This window comes from Phyllostomus hastatus, unplaced genomic scaffold, assembly GCF_019186645.2.
Source record: "Phyllostomus hastatus isolate PE091 unplaced genomic scaffold, TTU_PhHast_1.1 phas_scaffold_182, whole genome shotgun sequence".
In the NCBI taxonomy this organism is placed as follows: Eukaryota; Metazoa; Chordata; class Mammalia; order Chiroptera; family Phyllostomidae; genus Phyllostomus; species Phyllostomus hastatus.
This window is the reverse complement of record NW_025334013.1, coordinates 3,085,167-3,101,556: the sequence shown is the minus strand read 5'-3', so window position 1 is coordinate 3,101,556 and position 16,390 is coordinate 3,085,167. Positions and strand designations below refer to the sequence as shown.

Below are 16,390 nucleotides of genomic sequence, written 5' to 3'. Positions count from 1 at the left end.
CAGCGCTGGCCTGTCCCCCGGGCCCCAGAGAGGATCGCAGCTCGTGGGGGTCGGTGGATGAGACACCGTCTGGGATACCGCCGCCCGAAACCGGGGCGGATATCTCTGTGCATTTTCGTCAACGAGAGGCCGTTGGCGGGGGTTTCTAGGAGGAGTGTGTGCCCGGAACAGGCAGAAAGGTCAAGGGGGAAAGTCGTGGGTCGGAAAGTCTGGCTCTGGCAGGGGCACGGACCAGACCGCTTGACGAACGTACAGTTTCTCGTGTATAAACCAGGGGTGTAAGTCCTGACTGCCACCCCCATGGTTAAATGGCTGAAAAAGGTAGGAGGTAGATACTAAATTGTTAGGGAACGGCGGGCCTGCTGGACAGACGCAGCGTGGTCTGTGTCAGTGCCTCACTCAACCGTCACCTGCGTGCGAGCTCGGTGTCCGAACCGCGGGCCCCCTGTCACACGGAGGGAGACGCGGGGCCACCGGACGGGCAGGGGCGGGGGCTGGGGCCGAGGGGCTCCCAGAGACCCTCGGGATCTGGAGTCGGGTCCTCGGGAACGCTGGGGACTACAGTCCGACGCGGCTCTCGGAACGAGTCGGTGAGCGAGTTCCTTGTCGCCTGCCCACGCCATGCGCCCGCCCCCCACCATTGCGGAATTTTCAGCGAGCGAGTAGCTGCCGTGGAGATGACACGTGACAGGAATGCTGCCCCCCCCCCCGCCCCCCATTGCCCTTGTGGCCGCATCACGGAACGTGAGCACAGAAGTGGCTCGGGATGGAATGTCCCTGACGGAAGGAGGACTGACTCGACTGCAGGAGGGGCGATGAACGCATCATCTCCCCCCCCCCCCCCAAGTGGGAGCTGCTCATCCGGGGCAGGGGCTCCAGTGTGTGTGCTCAGAATTTCTGAGTGAAGTCAGAACAGCTGTGTTTGTCACGCTGACGGGCAAACCATGGTGGAGGGACAAGACCGAGGTTCCAAGGTCCCGGCTGGAGGGGCTAGACTGGAGGGGCGGATAGACGCAAGGGGGGAGGCGGGAAGCGGCGGCACGGCCAGCAACCAGGGGGACCGGCCAGGAGAAGACCTGGCCCCGTGTGCAGAGCCCCAGCAGACCCAGGGCTTCCTGGAGACGGCGCTTTCGTTTCCCTCCTCGCTGGCGGGCTCCCGGGAGTGTCGTCGCCGCACGTGAGGGGCTGTGCACGCAACTCGCCGTGGCTGCCCTCCCCACGGCTGAGCGCGGGGTTGGGCGCGCGCCTTGGAGCAAGGGCAGCCGCTGGGACCCGCTGCCTGTTTTTGTCCAGCCCACGAGCTAATAAGAGTGGTTCTTGCTACATTTTTAGTGGTTGTTAAGAAATCAGTATTTTGTGACACCCCCAAAACGATCTGAAACTCAGCTTTCCACGTCCATAAATAAAGTCTTATCTGAGCCCAGTGAAGCCGGTTCGGTGTATGTGTGTTGCCGTGGCGTTCCGCACACGGCAGCTGCCCGCCGGCCCCTGACAGAGCAGGGTGGACGGCGCCGCCCAGGGAGAGAAGGGCAAACTGTGCTCCAGGCAGGGGAACAAGATGCTTCCAAAGTGTCACGATTGGGACTTGGGGGCAGAGATTACTTCCAAGCACTTTCCTCTGTAAACGCGCTTTATTTGGAAAATGTGATTTAATAACAATTTAATAATAAAAGGACATGAGCATGTGTATTAGAAGTTGTTGAAAAAAACCTAACCCATTAATGTATTCAATGTCAGAATTCAGTTTATCTTTTTTTTTTTTCCATATTCTTTTTGATCCTCTGTGGAAATTCAAATCTGGCTTTCGTCCCCCTCAAAGGTGTGACTTCTCCCCGTGTAAAAAAGTAGACTATCTCGAAACAGAAAGTGAGCTGCCAGCTGCCAGCCAGCCCCTCTCTGGTGTGCAGAGAAGAGCCTTTTGCGTCTGCTGCTGTGGCCGTCCATTTTCAAAGGGCGTTTGCTTGGGGTGGAAGAAGAGCAGAGGGCAGCCACCCACCCCACTCTCGGAGGTACTGAAAGTTGTGTCCTTGTCCACTCCGAGCGACCAGACCAGCCCTTCCCGGGGGCAGTCGGCCCCTCCGCACGCCCCCCGCCAGGTAGCCCTCCCTAGACACGGGCCGGCGCCAGAGGCTGCCGAGCCCCAGAAGCCAGCGGCGCGTGAGGGGGCTCGGGTGGGTGGGGCTCGCCGGAAGGAGGAAGGACGGACGGTTGGAAAGGGATGGCCTGAGCAGTGTTTCTAGACCTCTCAAGGCCACTCCGCCCTCTGGTGAAAATCTGTTGTCGGTGTGGCGTTGCCATAGACATTTATCATTTTCACAGTTTTTTTCAGTGAGAAAAGGAAAGGAAATAAAACCCTGTTTTACATTCTGTACATTTTAGTCAGCCCAGTTAGACAAATGATAAAAGACGCAAACGTTGAAAGAGCCACCACGACCTGTGTGGGACACGGCTGGTTGCCTGTCTTTAAAGAGCCCGCTGACGCCGGGCCGCCGCCGAGCTGCACGAGGCGGCCGGTCGCAGAGTGCAGGGACACGCGTCAGGGGTCCTGCCCTCGGTGCCTTGTGGCCTCGGGGACGGTGGCGCGGCCTCCCCGGACCGCTTCCCTCCGCGCCCAGCACGGCAGCCAGCCAGCGTGAGCCTGCAGCACGCTGGTCCCACTGGTCGTCCCACTTGGAGAGCTCCGGGGGCCTTGCCGCCGTCGGTCGTAAGCCAGCGTCCTCGGAGCGGCCTGTGGACAAGGTGGCCCCGCAGCTCACCATGCAGACCAGGACATTTTGAGAGCAAAAGAGGGTGCTTAAAATAATAATTATTTAGAATATTTATCGGCCAACCCTGGTTTTATTCTATTGAGGGACCTGTAAGAAGGTTTATTCAAAACCGTTGTCAGGCCCTGGCTGGGTAGCTCATCTGGTTAGACCATTGTCCCGACGCTCCAAGGTTGCAGGTTCGATCTCCAGGCAGGGCACACACAGGAATCAACCAGCGGCCATCAGTAAGTGGAACAACACACCAATGTTTCTCTCTCTGTATACATCTGTCTCTGTTCCTCTCCCCCCTCTCTCTATACAATCAATCAGTAAATACTATTTTCAAAAATAAAATCTTTCTCGGACAGGCTGCACATCTCTGTTCAGAATCAGCTTCATGAAAATTATTCTGTTGCTGTGAACACACAAGAACAGCTGCTCAGTTTAACACCTACAGCTCTGTTTTCCATGGGAGGGCTGCCGCAGCTGGTTGTGAGACAGCCATCCATTCCTGCACTGCAGCTAGTTCGAGAGCATCCCGACCCCCGGTTCTCGGTTCAGTGCAAACACTCTCACCGTGACGCTGCACCTCACCCCAGCCGGTGCTGGAGTGTCACCACAAACCAGTCTTACGTTCAGTGCGGCGCTTTCTGACCCAGCTGATCAGACCAGCCAGTCGCAGCCTGTCACCCTTGACAAACCAGTGGGTGTCAGGGCCGCCTGGCTGACGCTCTGCTGGGAGCCTCTGGCTGGCACCCACGGAGCCCTGGCATCACTCACCCGCAGCCGGGGGGGGGGGCCTCCTGCTCACAGGACCCGCACCCAACACCCCTTGCTTCATCTTTCCTTGGGCGCTGTGGTCTTCAAATGGACACGTGAGTGGAATTAACAGAGGAACTACCATTTGGCGCAAATGAAGTCATTTTTATAGTTAGGTGCAGATCCACTGCAGTGCTGCCCACTTTAGGCGCTTAAAAGAACAACTGACTATCGAAGAAGGTGCTAGAGCTTCTTTAGCAAATCTAAGACTTGATTTTCAGCCCTGCGCAGGTAGCTCAGTTGGTTCGAGTGTAGTCCCAATGCACCAAGGTTACGGGTTCCGTCTCTGGTCAAGGCACACACAAGAAGCAGCCAGTGAGTGGGTAACTAAGTGGAACAACAAACTGCTGTTTCTCTCTCCCTTTTTCTCTCTAAAAAGACGTGATTTTCACATGTTTGCAGTTAACACTACAGATGGTCAGTGTTGAAAAACATTCAAGTTACAGAAGTTCATTAACTTTCCGGGGAAGTGAAAATGTAGTACCTTTTATTTTTAACCTACAGCATGTTTAATCTCATTGCTGCCTGAAGAGTTCGCCCAAAGAGAAAGCCTTGGTCACATCCCCCCGTCCCCCCCACCCCCGAGAAAGAGGCCCTGTAGGTTCTAGCAGGCGGTGCCTGGTTTGCCCCCTGTTTGTTCTTTGTGTGAGCTGCGGGGCAAGAACGTTTCTCCCGTTTTTAAATGCTCGAAAACAAAAGAACAGCAGTGTTTTGAGACGTGAAAAGTACATGAAAATCAGGTTTCAGAATCAGTGGGTGAGGCGGTGCTGGGAGGCAGGCCCCGGTCCTTGACTGGGCCGTCTGGCTGCTCTCCCTACGACAGCAAAGTCAGGTTGCGACAGAAACTACGGTCTATGGTTCACGGCACCTAAAACATATTTTTAGTTTTTACTTATTGGTTTGAGAGAGAAACACTGATTTGTTGTTTGTTCCATTACTGATGCACCCATTGGCTGATCTGGTGTGTGCCCTGAACGGGGGCTGAACCTGCAGCCTGGGCGGACCAGGACGGCGTGCCGACCCACTGGGCTACCCGACCTAGGCTAAGTCAAGTCTTCCCTGGGGCCCCACAGAGCAGCGCCACCCTGATGCCCGTGCATGTTCGATGACAAAGCACTGGCGAGGGTGTTGGGGCTGCTCTCGCGCGTGCTGCAGGACTGGCCCGCCGCTGTTTCCCACACGTGTCCTCGTCCCCCTGGAGTTTCCAGTGGATGTGGCCGGACGGCGGCTGGACAGCTGTATACACGTCACAGGCCAAAGCACTGGCCACCTGGGTGCCCGATGCGCCAAGTGGGCAGCAGCATCTAATTCCTCTCCCACCACCAACAGACTGGCAGGCATTAGCTCTGCAGAGCCCCCGACCAGCAGGAGGCACCTGCAAGCAGGTCCTAGGGTGGGAGGGGCTGCACCTTTCACCTGGAAAGAGATGGGAGAAGAGTGACGGGCAGTCCTGGTCATCTCCCAGAGTCACCGTGCATCTCATGCAGCATCAGATGGGACGGTGGCTGGTGCCAGAGGTGCAAGGTGAAGGCCTGTCCACCAAAGCCCCTCTGTCTTCTCAGTCTAAGGCACCCGTCGGCCGTGTCTTCGATGATGACAATAGTAATACTTTAAAAATGGAAATCTGGTGTTACTGCTCTACCAGCCTAAACAAGAGGGTTGACTGGTATTGTCCCCCAAGCTTTCCCCATGTGCGACACCCCCTCCGAGTTCCTCGCTGGCCGCCTCCTTCTGCTCCAGCCCCACTGGCCTGCTCACGCCCCTGGATGCCTGCAGGCTCATCCCTGGTTCCCCTCACATCTGCTCACGTGCCCCTTCTCAGGGAGAAAACCCCCCCCGGGGCCACTTGTGGGGTGGTAGGAGGGGTGGGAGAAGTGCTCTGTGTCGTGGGTTCGGAAGTGGTTGCACACACGTAGATGAATCTGTGGAAGTTCATTGCGCACTTCAGATGGGTGCCGTTTATATCGCATGTGGACCCAATCTGGTTTTTAAAAACAGGCCACAGAAAACGTAATAAAAATATGTGCGGTCATGGTTTTACATGTTAGGTTAAGATACACCCCCATCTGCAAAGTCTTAAGGAAATAATGCACATTGGTTTTCTGAGTAAGCGGTATTTTTATCAGTCAGCAAAATTTTAACTTAGTAATTCTTAAGAATATTGGGTTCTGTTTCTCAAAGCTCAATTCTCAAATTAATTTTAGCAGGTGGAACAATTTTCCAGTCTCCCAATTGTTCATAATTCGTTTTGCTTGCAGTTCTTTGCCTTAGAAAGCATTTTTATGTTTTAAACAATTTCCAGGTAGTTTTGTGATGTAAGGGTATTTACAGGAAAATGTTTAATTCATGCAGCTCATTTTGAGGTTGTTTTCTATGTTCATGGGCTAAGTCTGGACACCATCTGTTTATAGAGCCATGAAATGTGTCCTGTTCGGCATGCCCTTCGCCACCAGCACGACTGGTTTTCAGACTCAAGGTCGGCGGCGCTCTGCAGTGGCTTGATCTGAACCGTGACCTTCGGGCTCTATCGGCTCCTGGCCGAGCCCTGCCTGGACCCAGCGGCCCCGCCCGCCCACTGCCGCTGGTGGGGCGCGCCGTCTCACTGCGCAGGGCCCTCCGCTCGTGCTGACTGCTTGTTTCTCCGCCCAGGGGACCATCAGCGTGGGCATCGATGCCACTGACCTCTTTGATCGCTACGAGGAGGAGTACGAAGATGTGTCCGGAAGCAGCTTTCCGCAGATTGAAATTAACAAGATGCACATATCGCAGTCTATCGAGGTACGTGCAGTGCGCAGGCGCACCCCCCAACCACCACGGCAGTGGGCGGGGCCACCAGGCACAGCGCCCCACGCAGCTGGGACGGGGGCTTGTGCTCAGGGTCTCTCCCATTGTATCTGGGAAAGGGTGCGGCGAGCCACTGAGGGAAGAGCCCCCGGCACAACCTGTGGGTCACTGCTTTGCCCCGCGTTAGCAGCACGAGTGCGGAGGCAGGGGCTTAGCTTCCAGAGTCCGGACGTGGCAATGCCAGGCCACTCTGCTGAGGGGCCCCGCGACCTGTTTCTTCTCCAGTGCGTCCTCCGGGGCCTGAGGCCCTGGCTCAGCCGGCCCAGGCAGGGGAGGCCCATAGTGAAGCTGCCCTGCAGGCGGACGCTGTTGGCACGCGGGGAACCAGCGCTTGGCCCTGTTGTTGCTTCTCCTGGGCTTTTGACATTTTGCAGTTAAGGCTCTTAGAAAACATGGCCTTGGTGGCCACATGCCCCTCAGACGGCGAAGCATGGGGGAAGGGCTGCCACTGAAGTAACTGCTTCCCAACTCCCTCAGCTGTGGAAGCGCCTGCACTTAGGGCCTTGCTCCTCGGGGTTCATTGGGCCGCTGTGCTTGGCACTTCCTGTTGCTTCGACGGTGTTACCAGCGAATGTCGTTTCCTAGGCACCGCTGACGGCCACGGACACGGCCATCCTGTCGGGGAGCCTCTCGACCCAGAACGGGAACGGAGGGGGCTCCATCAACTTCGCGCTCAGACGGGTCACCTCCGCCAAGGGATGGGGCGAGGTGAGAACGCCTGAAGGCCGGCCCTCAGAATCCGTAACGGGGTGCCGGGGGTCAGACTTCACAGGTTCACTCCCCCCGGGAGAAAAACGCCTCCCGCCCACCCGAGAGCTCCCCTCAGCCTGCCCGACAGCTCGGAGTCAGGCCAGAGCCCCAGACTGTCCCCGGAGGTGCCAGCTTCCGGAAATCTCACCTCCGGAAACTCGGCAAAAACCGAGAAGGCTCTCCATCTTCCTGGACAACTCAGAGGGCAGTGCCTCTGCCTGGGTGCCCTGGTCCACTGATCAGCGGCCACTGAACAGCCGGTTCTGCCGCGCGGATCGAGCTGCATCTCATTAGCACCGAGGAGTTGCCCAGAGAGTCCCCCGGACTAGTCAGTGAGGCCGCCGGGCCTGGCAGGGCGCCCAAGGCTGGTGCGGAACTGCTGATGGGCCTAACATTGGGCCCCCGAGAGCCGTCTCCAGTCTCCTGGGATACCTGCGGGCGGCGAAGCAGGGCCGGCGGGGAAAGGCAGAAATGAGGGCCTTGCAAGGGGGGCAGGGGGTGGGGACCCACACCTGGCTGCTCGGGCAGGCGCTCTGCGGACACAGGGGGCCGGGGAGGACTGTTTCCTTGGGGCGGGGGGGGCTCCTTTCAGGGGCAGGGAGCTGCCTCCTGTGGGTCGGCGAGCCCAGTGCGCTCTGGCAGAGTGGGAACACACAGCAGGCCTCTGCCCGCCCCTCCTCCAGAGTGCCGGCCTGGGACCGGGCCACCGCCGGGAGATAAGACACCGTTAATGCTTCTCCTTTTCCTGTTTTGAACAGTTAGAGTTTGGAGCTGGGGACCTGCAGGGGCCTCTCTTTGGTCTAAAGCTGTTCCGCAATCTCACACCAAGATGGTAAATATAAAGAGATACCCCTCTCTGCGGGTCCTTGTGGATGTAGGACGCTGGAGGCTGTGCACTCTCTCTGTCGAGGTCATCTGGAGCGGCCCGTCTGCCCTGCCGGGTCCCCAGGGCAGGGCGCAGGGGCACACGGGTGGGTTCTACTTCTGCCCGGCGCTCCGCCCCGCCGGGTCACCATGGGCTGTGAGGAGCCTGCGGGGGGGCGGGGGGGGCGGGGCCTTCACAATGGGGACGTCGGTCCGCAGTCGGACATGTGTGAGCTCGCGCACGGTTTCTTTGTCCCGAGAACGCGCAGAAAGCTCTGAAAGGGGGCTCCATGGGCAGTGGGCAGCTTGTGAGACCTCCCGGCGTCAGGGAGTGGCTGTGCGGACCTCCGACCCCTCCGGCAGTGATGTCAAACTCCGGTCCCTCCCAGAGCAGCAGGGGTGGCCCCCAGCCCCATGTGGGGCACCAGAGTGAGCTTTGGTGAAATGCAGCGCGGGGCAGCCTGGGATGGGGCAGCTCGCGTCCCATTGGCTGTGTGTCCGTGCGGGGCAGCCTGGGATGGGGCAGCTCGCAATCCCATTGGCTGTGTGTCCGTGCGGGGCAGTCTGGGATGGGGCAGCTTGAGTCCCATTGGCTGTGCTTGCCTGCCGCTGTCTGGCAGTGAGAGCAAGTCCGCGGGGTCCATGGGATGTACGGAGCGTAAGGGGAGTGTTGGAGACACGGCGCGTGCGATGACCGCAGCCTGGGCAGAGACCGCAGGGAGGGGCTGCTCCAGGCTCCGATGTCGGGTCGAGCCCGGCCTCTCCAGCTCTGCTCTGGGGTGTGGGCTGGTGGTTCGGGGAGAGGGACACGGATTTGTGCTTGTTGCCAGCACGTCGGGTGAACAGTGTGTCCCCTGCGCGTCAGCGTTGCCCTGCCCCTGTCTGCTCGGGGTCATCACCTCGGATGCTGGCGGAGGGCCCAGCTCCTTGTCCCCCCCAAGAGCGGGCCCTCCTGGGGAGGGGCCCGCGCCTCCCTGGTTTGAGCAAGCAGAGCAGGTCATTCTGAAGATCGGACGCGTGAGGAAATGCGTCTTTGAGGAAAATCCGTTGGCCTTTTCGTTCTGGTTGAGCCTCAAAGCGTGTGTCCACAGAGGGGGTCACCTGGCTCCAGGGCCGCTGGTCGTCAGCTTTTGCAGGTGTGGAATTTCCCCCAGAGTCTCCAGCTCATCAGACTTGAGTGAAGATTCACAAACAAGGACTCCGGTCTGCTAATTTGCCGTGTCTCAGGGCGCCCGCACCCCAGGTCCCGCTGCTCCCTGCACGTCTGAACTGGTGGGCAGAGTTGGTGCGGAGCCGGCCTGGAGAAAGGAAGGCAGAGGTGGTCTGCGGCGTGCGTGGTGGTGTCTCGGGCTGCCTGTGCGGCGCCCGCGCTGCCGGTCTCTCCCCGAAGTGTGTCTGTCTCTCTAGGACACGCTGGATAAAAATGTACAGGGGTCTCACTCTTCATATTTTGGTTCGTTAAATGTCCCTGTGTCCCTTGTCTTAAAATTCTAGGGGCGACTTTTGTCCCTCTTCCGGCTTGCGCCCCTGACCCCAGTAAAGCCGCGGGGTGCAGCTCCATGGCGCACTGACGGCGAGGTCGGGGTGGGGCCTGAGGAGCGTGAGGAGCTCCTGCGTGTGGCCGTGGGAAGCTACTGGAAGCCTGCGAGTGAGGAGGGACTACGGTCAGGGTTACCCCACTTGTTACCATTTCAAAGGCAGAAGCGACGCCTCCGGGCTTCGGAAGAGGAGAAGGGGACTGGACAGGAGCTGCTGGCTGCAGGCTCGGTTGCTCACTTGAGACACCTGAGTCGAACCGTGTGCGGTGCTTTGTTAGCGAGATGAAATACCCCTTTCTAACCAGAAGGTGGGGCTGCCTCCCCGGAAACCAGCTTCCGAGGAGGCCTTTCCCGGGAATGGTCAGCCGCGCGACAGGCACCAAGGAGGAGAAGAGAGGGCGTGGCCTTGACCCCGGTTTCGCTGCTGGCCGATGAGATGCAGGAGCTTCACTCCTGGCGCTAGCCAGCCTGTGGGACAGTTGGTTTTGTTGCATTTCGTGTGACTTAAAGCACAGGACCTGTCAAGGACACGGAGGACTTCCCGTACCAGCTGTGCAAGTGGCTTCCATCCACAGCTGTCCATCCGAACCCTGTGGGCAGCCTCGTGGTGCCCGGGCCTCGCCTGGAAACCCCGGCCGCACCGGTCCGGGCGGGCTCTGGCTGGTTCTCGGGCTCTGCTGCGCCTCCCGTCACCTGGCGGGCTTTCCCCACTCTCGGACCAGAGTCCCTCGGGCAGGGCCCGTGGGCAGTGCTTTCTAGATCGGCAGGGGATCTAGCGTGCGGCCAGTTGGGGAGCCTCCCATGTGCCTGATGGGGACCCGCAGTCGGACTGGCCCTCTGGCAGGTGCCTCTGTGGTTGCGGCTGAAGCGGGAATGGACGGGGTGGGCAGAGCAGGGGAGCCAGGCAGTTGCTGGGACGGTTCCACCGAGTCGCCCTCGTCTCCCTCTTGTGCTAGAGGCTTGGTCTCCTGCTCTCCGTGCCAGAGCCAGCCCCGGGGTGGGGGGAAGGGGGTGAGCCGGGTTTCAGCCGAGAGGACGGGGCCGGGAACAGCTGAGAGCCAGGCGTCACCCAGGATCCCCTGTCTGTCCCCCCAGCTTCGTGACGACCAACTGTGCTCTGCAGTTTTCATCCCGCGGCGTCCGGCCCGGCCTCACCACTGTCCTGGCTCGGAATCTGGACAAGAACACCGTGGGCTACCTGCAGTGGCGATGGGGCATCCAGTCGGCCATGAACACGAGCATCGTCCGGGACACCAAAACCAGCCACTTCACCGTGGCCCTGCAGGTGGGGGCCGCATGCGCTCGTGCCCTCCCTCGGCCCGCGGCCCGCACCTGCTCGCCCCGCCGGAATCCGAGCGCCTGCGGCCTGGTGGGGCAGGTGTCGACCCCCGCTCGGGTGCTGGCACGCCGTGGTTCTCAGGCTCCCGGGGAGCTGCGTTCAGTCACCCTAACGCCGCGTGCCTCTTTCACGTCTCCCGGCGGGAGGAGCCCACAGAACCAGGGTGCGGGCAGCCTGGCGGAGCTGAGCGCACAGATGCCACTCCGGCCGGCGGGGGCACGGGAGCTGCTGGCGTGACGGACTGCAGGCTCGGTGGTGCAGACATTTTTATTTATTTTATTTTTTTTTATTTATTTTTTAATATTTTATTTATTTATTTTTTAGAGAGGGAAGGGAGAGAGAGAGAAACATCAATGTGCGGTTGCTGGGGGTTATGGCCTGCAACCCAGGAATGTTCCCTGGCTGGGAATCGAACCTGGGACACTTGACATTTTTGTTTTTAACACGATGAGATAGAAGACTGGGTTTCACGTGCAGTCTCCCAGTGTTTTAAATATCAGCGGCAGGGAGGTGTCCACACACGTCGTGCTGTGTGCGCGGGGGCCCCGGCGCCCCGGCCTCCAGCCCCGGTTTCCTGCCCTGTCTTCTCAGCTGGGAATCCCTCACTCCTTTGCACTGATCAGCTACCAGCACAAGTTCCAGGATGACGACCAGACTCGTGTGAAAGGGTCGCTTAAGTGAGTCCTGGCCTGGCTGACAGGGAGCGTGCCGGTGAGGGTTCTGGCGGTGGAACCGGTTGGTGGAACGTGCACACCCATGTTCCTCTGTCGTGCGAGACGTTCTCAAGCGCCTCCCACCGAGGGGCGGCGGGAGTTACTGCTGTGCGGTCCCAGGGGTCGGGAGACTGGGGATCGAATGGACGACTGGACCGTCGGGGTCCTGGCTTTGTTCTGTTCACGGGCCGCGAGTGGCGGGGAGGGCCAGGCGGAGGGTGGCGGCAGACCCAGTGCTGCTCTGAGTGGCTGTGCCCGGGCGTGGGGGCCGGGGGCCTGCTCGCTCACCGCCGTCCGCTCCCGCAGGGCCGGCTTCTTCGGGACGGTGGTGGAGTACGGGGCCGAGAGGAAAATCTCCAGGCACAGCGTTCTCGGGGCCGCGGTCAGCATCGGGGTTCCCCAGGGCGTCTCTCTCAAAGTCAAGTAAGTCGCGTCGGAGATCTGTGGCCACGACAGGTTATTGGGCTTCCTGTGACCCGCCTGGGCCTCACCTGTGCTGGGGGACGAAGCAGGTGTCACTGCACAGTGTCCTCAGAGGGGTGTTCAAACAAACGTCGGGACCCGTGGGCCCACCTTCCGCTGGTGAGGTCTGCTCCCCGGCCGTCGTCCACCGGCCTGTGTCTCCTCTGCCCTCTGCCGCCCTCATGGCCCTGGACCCAGCCCAGGTGCTGGCTCCCCCCGCCCGCTCAGCGACACGGCTCACCACGGCACGCGTGTACCCAGCGCCCTTGGCGGCACAGGCAGGGCCAGGTCACCCTCCACTCAGGTCCCTCCCACCCTCGTCTGTCCGGGCTCACTCCCCGGGGGTCTCACCGAGCCTCAGCCTCGTGGCTTCAGGTGCCCTCACGCGCTGAAGGCTCGCGTTTGAGTCCCAGTGGGCCCTCCCCGCGCCTGGTCTCCAGCTCACGCGTCTGACTTCCTTCCCCCTCTCGGGCATGCTTCGCACAACCTGCTGTGCCCAAGAGAGGGGGAAGGAAGACCTCCAAGGTCTTTCCCTCTCAGTGAGGGTGACCCCGTCCTGCCAGTGTTCTGCTCCAGCCCTCGGAGTTAGCCTTGACCGTGCTTTTCCCACACACTGCCTTGAATGCTCCTGGGAGCCACCTCAGCACCGCAGCAACCACAGAGCCCGAGGGGCCACAGCCCCACCCCTCCCCTGCCTGTGTCTGAGTCACTGCCGTGTCCCCACTGGTCTTGCGCACAGGCAGGGTCTCGTGAAAGTGTAAGTTAGCTGCGTTCCACTTCACCCTTCTGCTGAAGCCCGCAGGGTCTGCCTCAGTGCAGGGCCGCCTTTGGGGCCCCATGCAACTTGGCCCCTCGCCGTCCTTCTGAGCTCCTCCCCTCCCATGCACCCCCGCGCTCCCACCGGGCTGGCCCCCACACTGCTTCTGGGACACACAACTGACTGCCCTCGGCATCCGCAGTTCCCTGGTCCCCGGACAACTACACGGTTGGGCCCTTGGACCCCTCAGGTCTCTGCTGAGGTATCACCAAACCGCCAAGACCGCCCCTCGCCTTGCCACAGGCAGTCCCTTTTCTGGTCCTCTGTTCATTCTTCTCCATCGCACCGACCTCTGCCAGTGCTCCGGAGCCTAGAGCACTGCCTGGCCCCGCGGCTGTGCCAAGACCCCAGGAGGGGAGAGAGGATGCAGAGCGCACCTCTGTGTTGGAGATGAGCGTCGAGGCAGGTCCCCGGGGTCAGCTCAGGTTGGAGAGCAGAGTGCGCTCCTTCCCTCCACTGTTAGCTTGTTGGGGGCAGTGACTGGGACCCGGCGTCTACTCCTGTTGCCCGCGGGCCCGCTGACCCGTAGCCATGTGGGCAGTCACGTCCATCCACGTTGGCCAGGGCGGCAGTGCCTGCTGGGAGCCGGGCCGCAGGCCCAGTGCCAAGGGGCAAGGCCGTCGTTGGGGGGTTGGGGGGAAACGACTCCTTCAGCGCCTCCAGCGAGACAGGCGCTGGCGAGCACGTGCCCAGGGCGGGGTTTGCAGACTCGGACCCCCCCCCAGGGGTGGATGAAGTTCCCCCTGCACCCACCCCAGGCCCTTTCCCCTGAGCGGCTGGTCACCGGCAGGGAGGACGGCACCAATAATGGTGCCCACAGGCGCCACACGGCTGGCGAGGGGAGTTCTGGGGACAGGAGTGCCATTCAGATCGTGTCGCGTGACAGCCGTGTTGGAGAAGTATTTAAAACAGACGCCGAGTCACAATGCTCTGCGCCTAGTTGGTGGCCCAGCGTGGGAGGGGGCGGGAAAGGACTAGAATGCAGAAAGTCTGACAGCTCTCTGCGGCTTTTATGAGACCTCGGCCGTCCTCTGGCCCGAGGCAGGCATGGCGGCCGGTGGAAGTCAGGACGACGGTCTGACCAGAGGGCCGTAGTGCCTGTCAGCCGCTGACCCTGCGGTCCTCAGTGCGGCATCCTCGTCCGCTTCCTTCGAACACGTCAGCCGAGGGCTGAGGCGGGACTGTCCCCTGGCCCCCGGGGGCGAGTCCTCTCCCGTCTTCTAAGGCCACGTTGGCCCTGGTCTGGCGCCGGTCCGTTGCTCTGCCCTCGGCCATCAGCAGGACCAGGGCTGACTGCTGTCGCGCACATCAGACGCAGCAGCTGAACTCGGAACAGGGGCGCCCAGCGGAGTGGGCCGAGAGCGGGCCGCGGGGGTCCTTCCGGCCGGCGTCCCGGGTCCCTGAGAGGCACTCTTCCCGGGCGGGGACCTGCCACCCTTCACCAGGCACCTGCCTCGGCGTGGACGTCCACTTTGGGTTTGGTTTTCAGGCTGAACAGGGCCAGTCAGACGTACTTCTTCCCCATCCATCTGACGGACCAGCTCCTCCCCAGCGCCGTGTTCTACGCCACCGTGGGGCCCCTCGTGGTCTACTTCGCGATGCACCGCCTCCTCATCAAGCCGTACCTGCGGGCGCAGAAGGAGAGGTGAGCCCGGTGCGGGCGGCGCCGACCGCCTCTGTGCCCCGGCGTCCTCGTCCTTTGGGGGGGGGAGCGCCACGACGGGAGCCCCCGGGGGTCACCGGGAAACTCACATTCCCTGGTGCCTGCGGAGCGTGCCCGGGGGCGTGTCGTCCGGCCCTGTGCTCGGGAAGGGCCGGCGAGGGTTCACCGACCTGCCGGAGCTTCACGCCAGGACGACGACAGACGAACAGTGGTGGGGTTTTCCCTCACACCGACCACTCGCGCTCCAGGCGCCGAGTCTACGTGGTTTCCGTGGGGGACCCGTCATGGCGCAGTGATCGCAGTTCGTAAATCACGGAGCTCCGGCTGCCGTCTCCACCCGGTGCGCCGCGGGCGTCTGTGAAGCACGCGGTCCTGGCTGGGCAGCCGGGAGCACGGCCCCTTGTCCCCCCGACTGTCAGATAAGCTGGAAACGACAGCCACCAATGACACAGCAGTGGCCGTCCAGTGTGAATGAGTCAGAATGGTCAGCAAAAACGACACGTTTTTTGGTGTGCCACAGAGTTTTAGTAGCTGTGTGTGCCATGGGACGGGCAGGGTTGGACGTGGCCGAGTTCAGCAAGTCTGAGCGGAGGAGTGAGCCTCCGGTTTGGGCCGCTGCCGCCTTTGAATCCCTGGGGTTCAGGGTCCTGGTTGCCCAGGAGGCTTGAGGCGGGAAACAAAGGGTGTGCTGCGTCGCTTCTTCCCGCGGGGCCGGCGTGTGCCGACCCTGTCTCCGCGCTTTCCCCGGGGGCGGGGCGGGGGGGGGTGTATTCCTGCTCCTGCGTCCCAGGTCTCGTGCGTGTGGCGGCCTTCCTGGAAGGTGGGTGGCCTCTCCCGGAGTCTCCTCTTCCTCTGGGAGTCCCTCCCACCTCCCTGGGAGCCCGGTCAGTGGGGGCTTCTCTCCGCAGGGACTGGCAGAGGCTTCCCCGCCGCTGCGTTGCGGAGGCGGGGAGAGCCCTCGAGGGGCGAGGAGAAAGCCGCACGGGCCCTTCACAAACAGATTTGCTGGGGATTGCCTGGGAGATACTTTTTAAAGTTCCAGATCCAGGAACGCAAGCGGACCCACAGGCTATTGGCCGGACGCAGGTCCAGCGCGGGTGAGAGCGTGCTAACGCGAGGCTGTGCTTTTCTCGCACAAGGGAGCTGGAGAAGCAGAGGGAAAGCACCGCCACCGACATCCTGCAGAAGAAGCAGGAGGCCGAGGCAGCGGTAAGTGCTGCGTCGGGTCACCCGTGCTCTGCGTGGGTCTGCGAGCGCCCACCGTGGGCCGAGCTCATGCTGCTGCTCCCCCCCCTCCCTCCGGGACACACTTCTCCCTGCAGTCCCCGGCCCCAGCCCGGGCCTCACTGAGACGTCTTCCCGGGCAGCTGCGCTGGTCCCCGTGGTCTTGACCTTGCCCCTGGCGTGCTATGCTGGGACGTGAGTCCTGGTTCTGGAGATTCAGTGAACCCCGCGAGGCATGGCGAGGTTGTTTCGAAAGTGGCGGGGCCCTGACCCTGGCCTGTGCGGATCAGTGGGTGGGGCATCCTCCCGCAAACTGAACGGTGGGGGTTCCATTCCTGGTCAGGGCAGGTGCCTGGGCTACAGGTTCAGCCCCCAGTCGGGGCACGTACAAAAGGCAGCTGGTCAGTGTTTCTCTCCCTCTCTTTCTCCCTCCCTTCCCCCTCTCTAAACAATAGTGCTGGGTGTTGCCCTTTTATTCTTTCCCTTAAGTGAGTTGTCTTTGAGCGGCAGAACGGAGGCTCCCGGCACTGTCGGGTCCTCTGCGGGGCGCCGCAGCCACGCCAGGCGCTGCTGTGGCTCAGCAGCAAGGCGGGGCCCGGCGAGGGGGCCC

The 16,390-nt window shown here is 61.3% G+C and overlaps 1 protein-coding gene across 1 annotated transcript in view; it reads left to right on the top strand.

Moving 5' to 3' along the window:
* DNAJC11 (DnaJ heat shock protein family (Hsp40) member C11) overlaps nucleotides 1-16,390 on the top strand; it is a 48,396-nt gene that overhangs the window by 29,207 nt on the left and 2,799 nt on the right. The window contains exons 5-12 of the mRNA XM_045859862.1: nucleotides 6,216-6,344; nucleotides 6,996-7,118; nucleotides 7,919-7,992; nucleotides 10,658-10,847; nucleotides 11,493-11,578; nucleotides 11,921-12,037; nucleotides 14,383-14,538; nucleotides 15,696-15,765. Coding sequence (XP_045715818.1) covers nucleotides 6,216-6,344; nucleotides 6,996-7,118; nucleotides 7,919-7,992; nucleotides 10,658-10,847; nucleotides 11,493-11,578; nucleotides 11,921-12,037; nucleotides 14,383-14,538; nucleotides 15,696-15,765 — 945 coding nt within the window. The remainder of the gene's footprint in view (nucleotides 1-6,215; nucleotides 6,345-6,995; nucleotides 7,119-7,918; nucleotides 7,993-10,657; nucleotides 10,848-11,492; nucleotides 11,579-11,920; nucleotides 12,038-14,382; nucleotides 14,539-15,695; nucleotides 15,766-16,390) is intronic.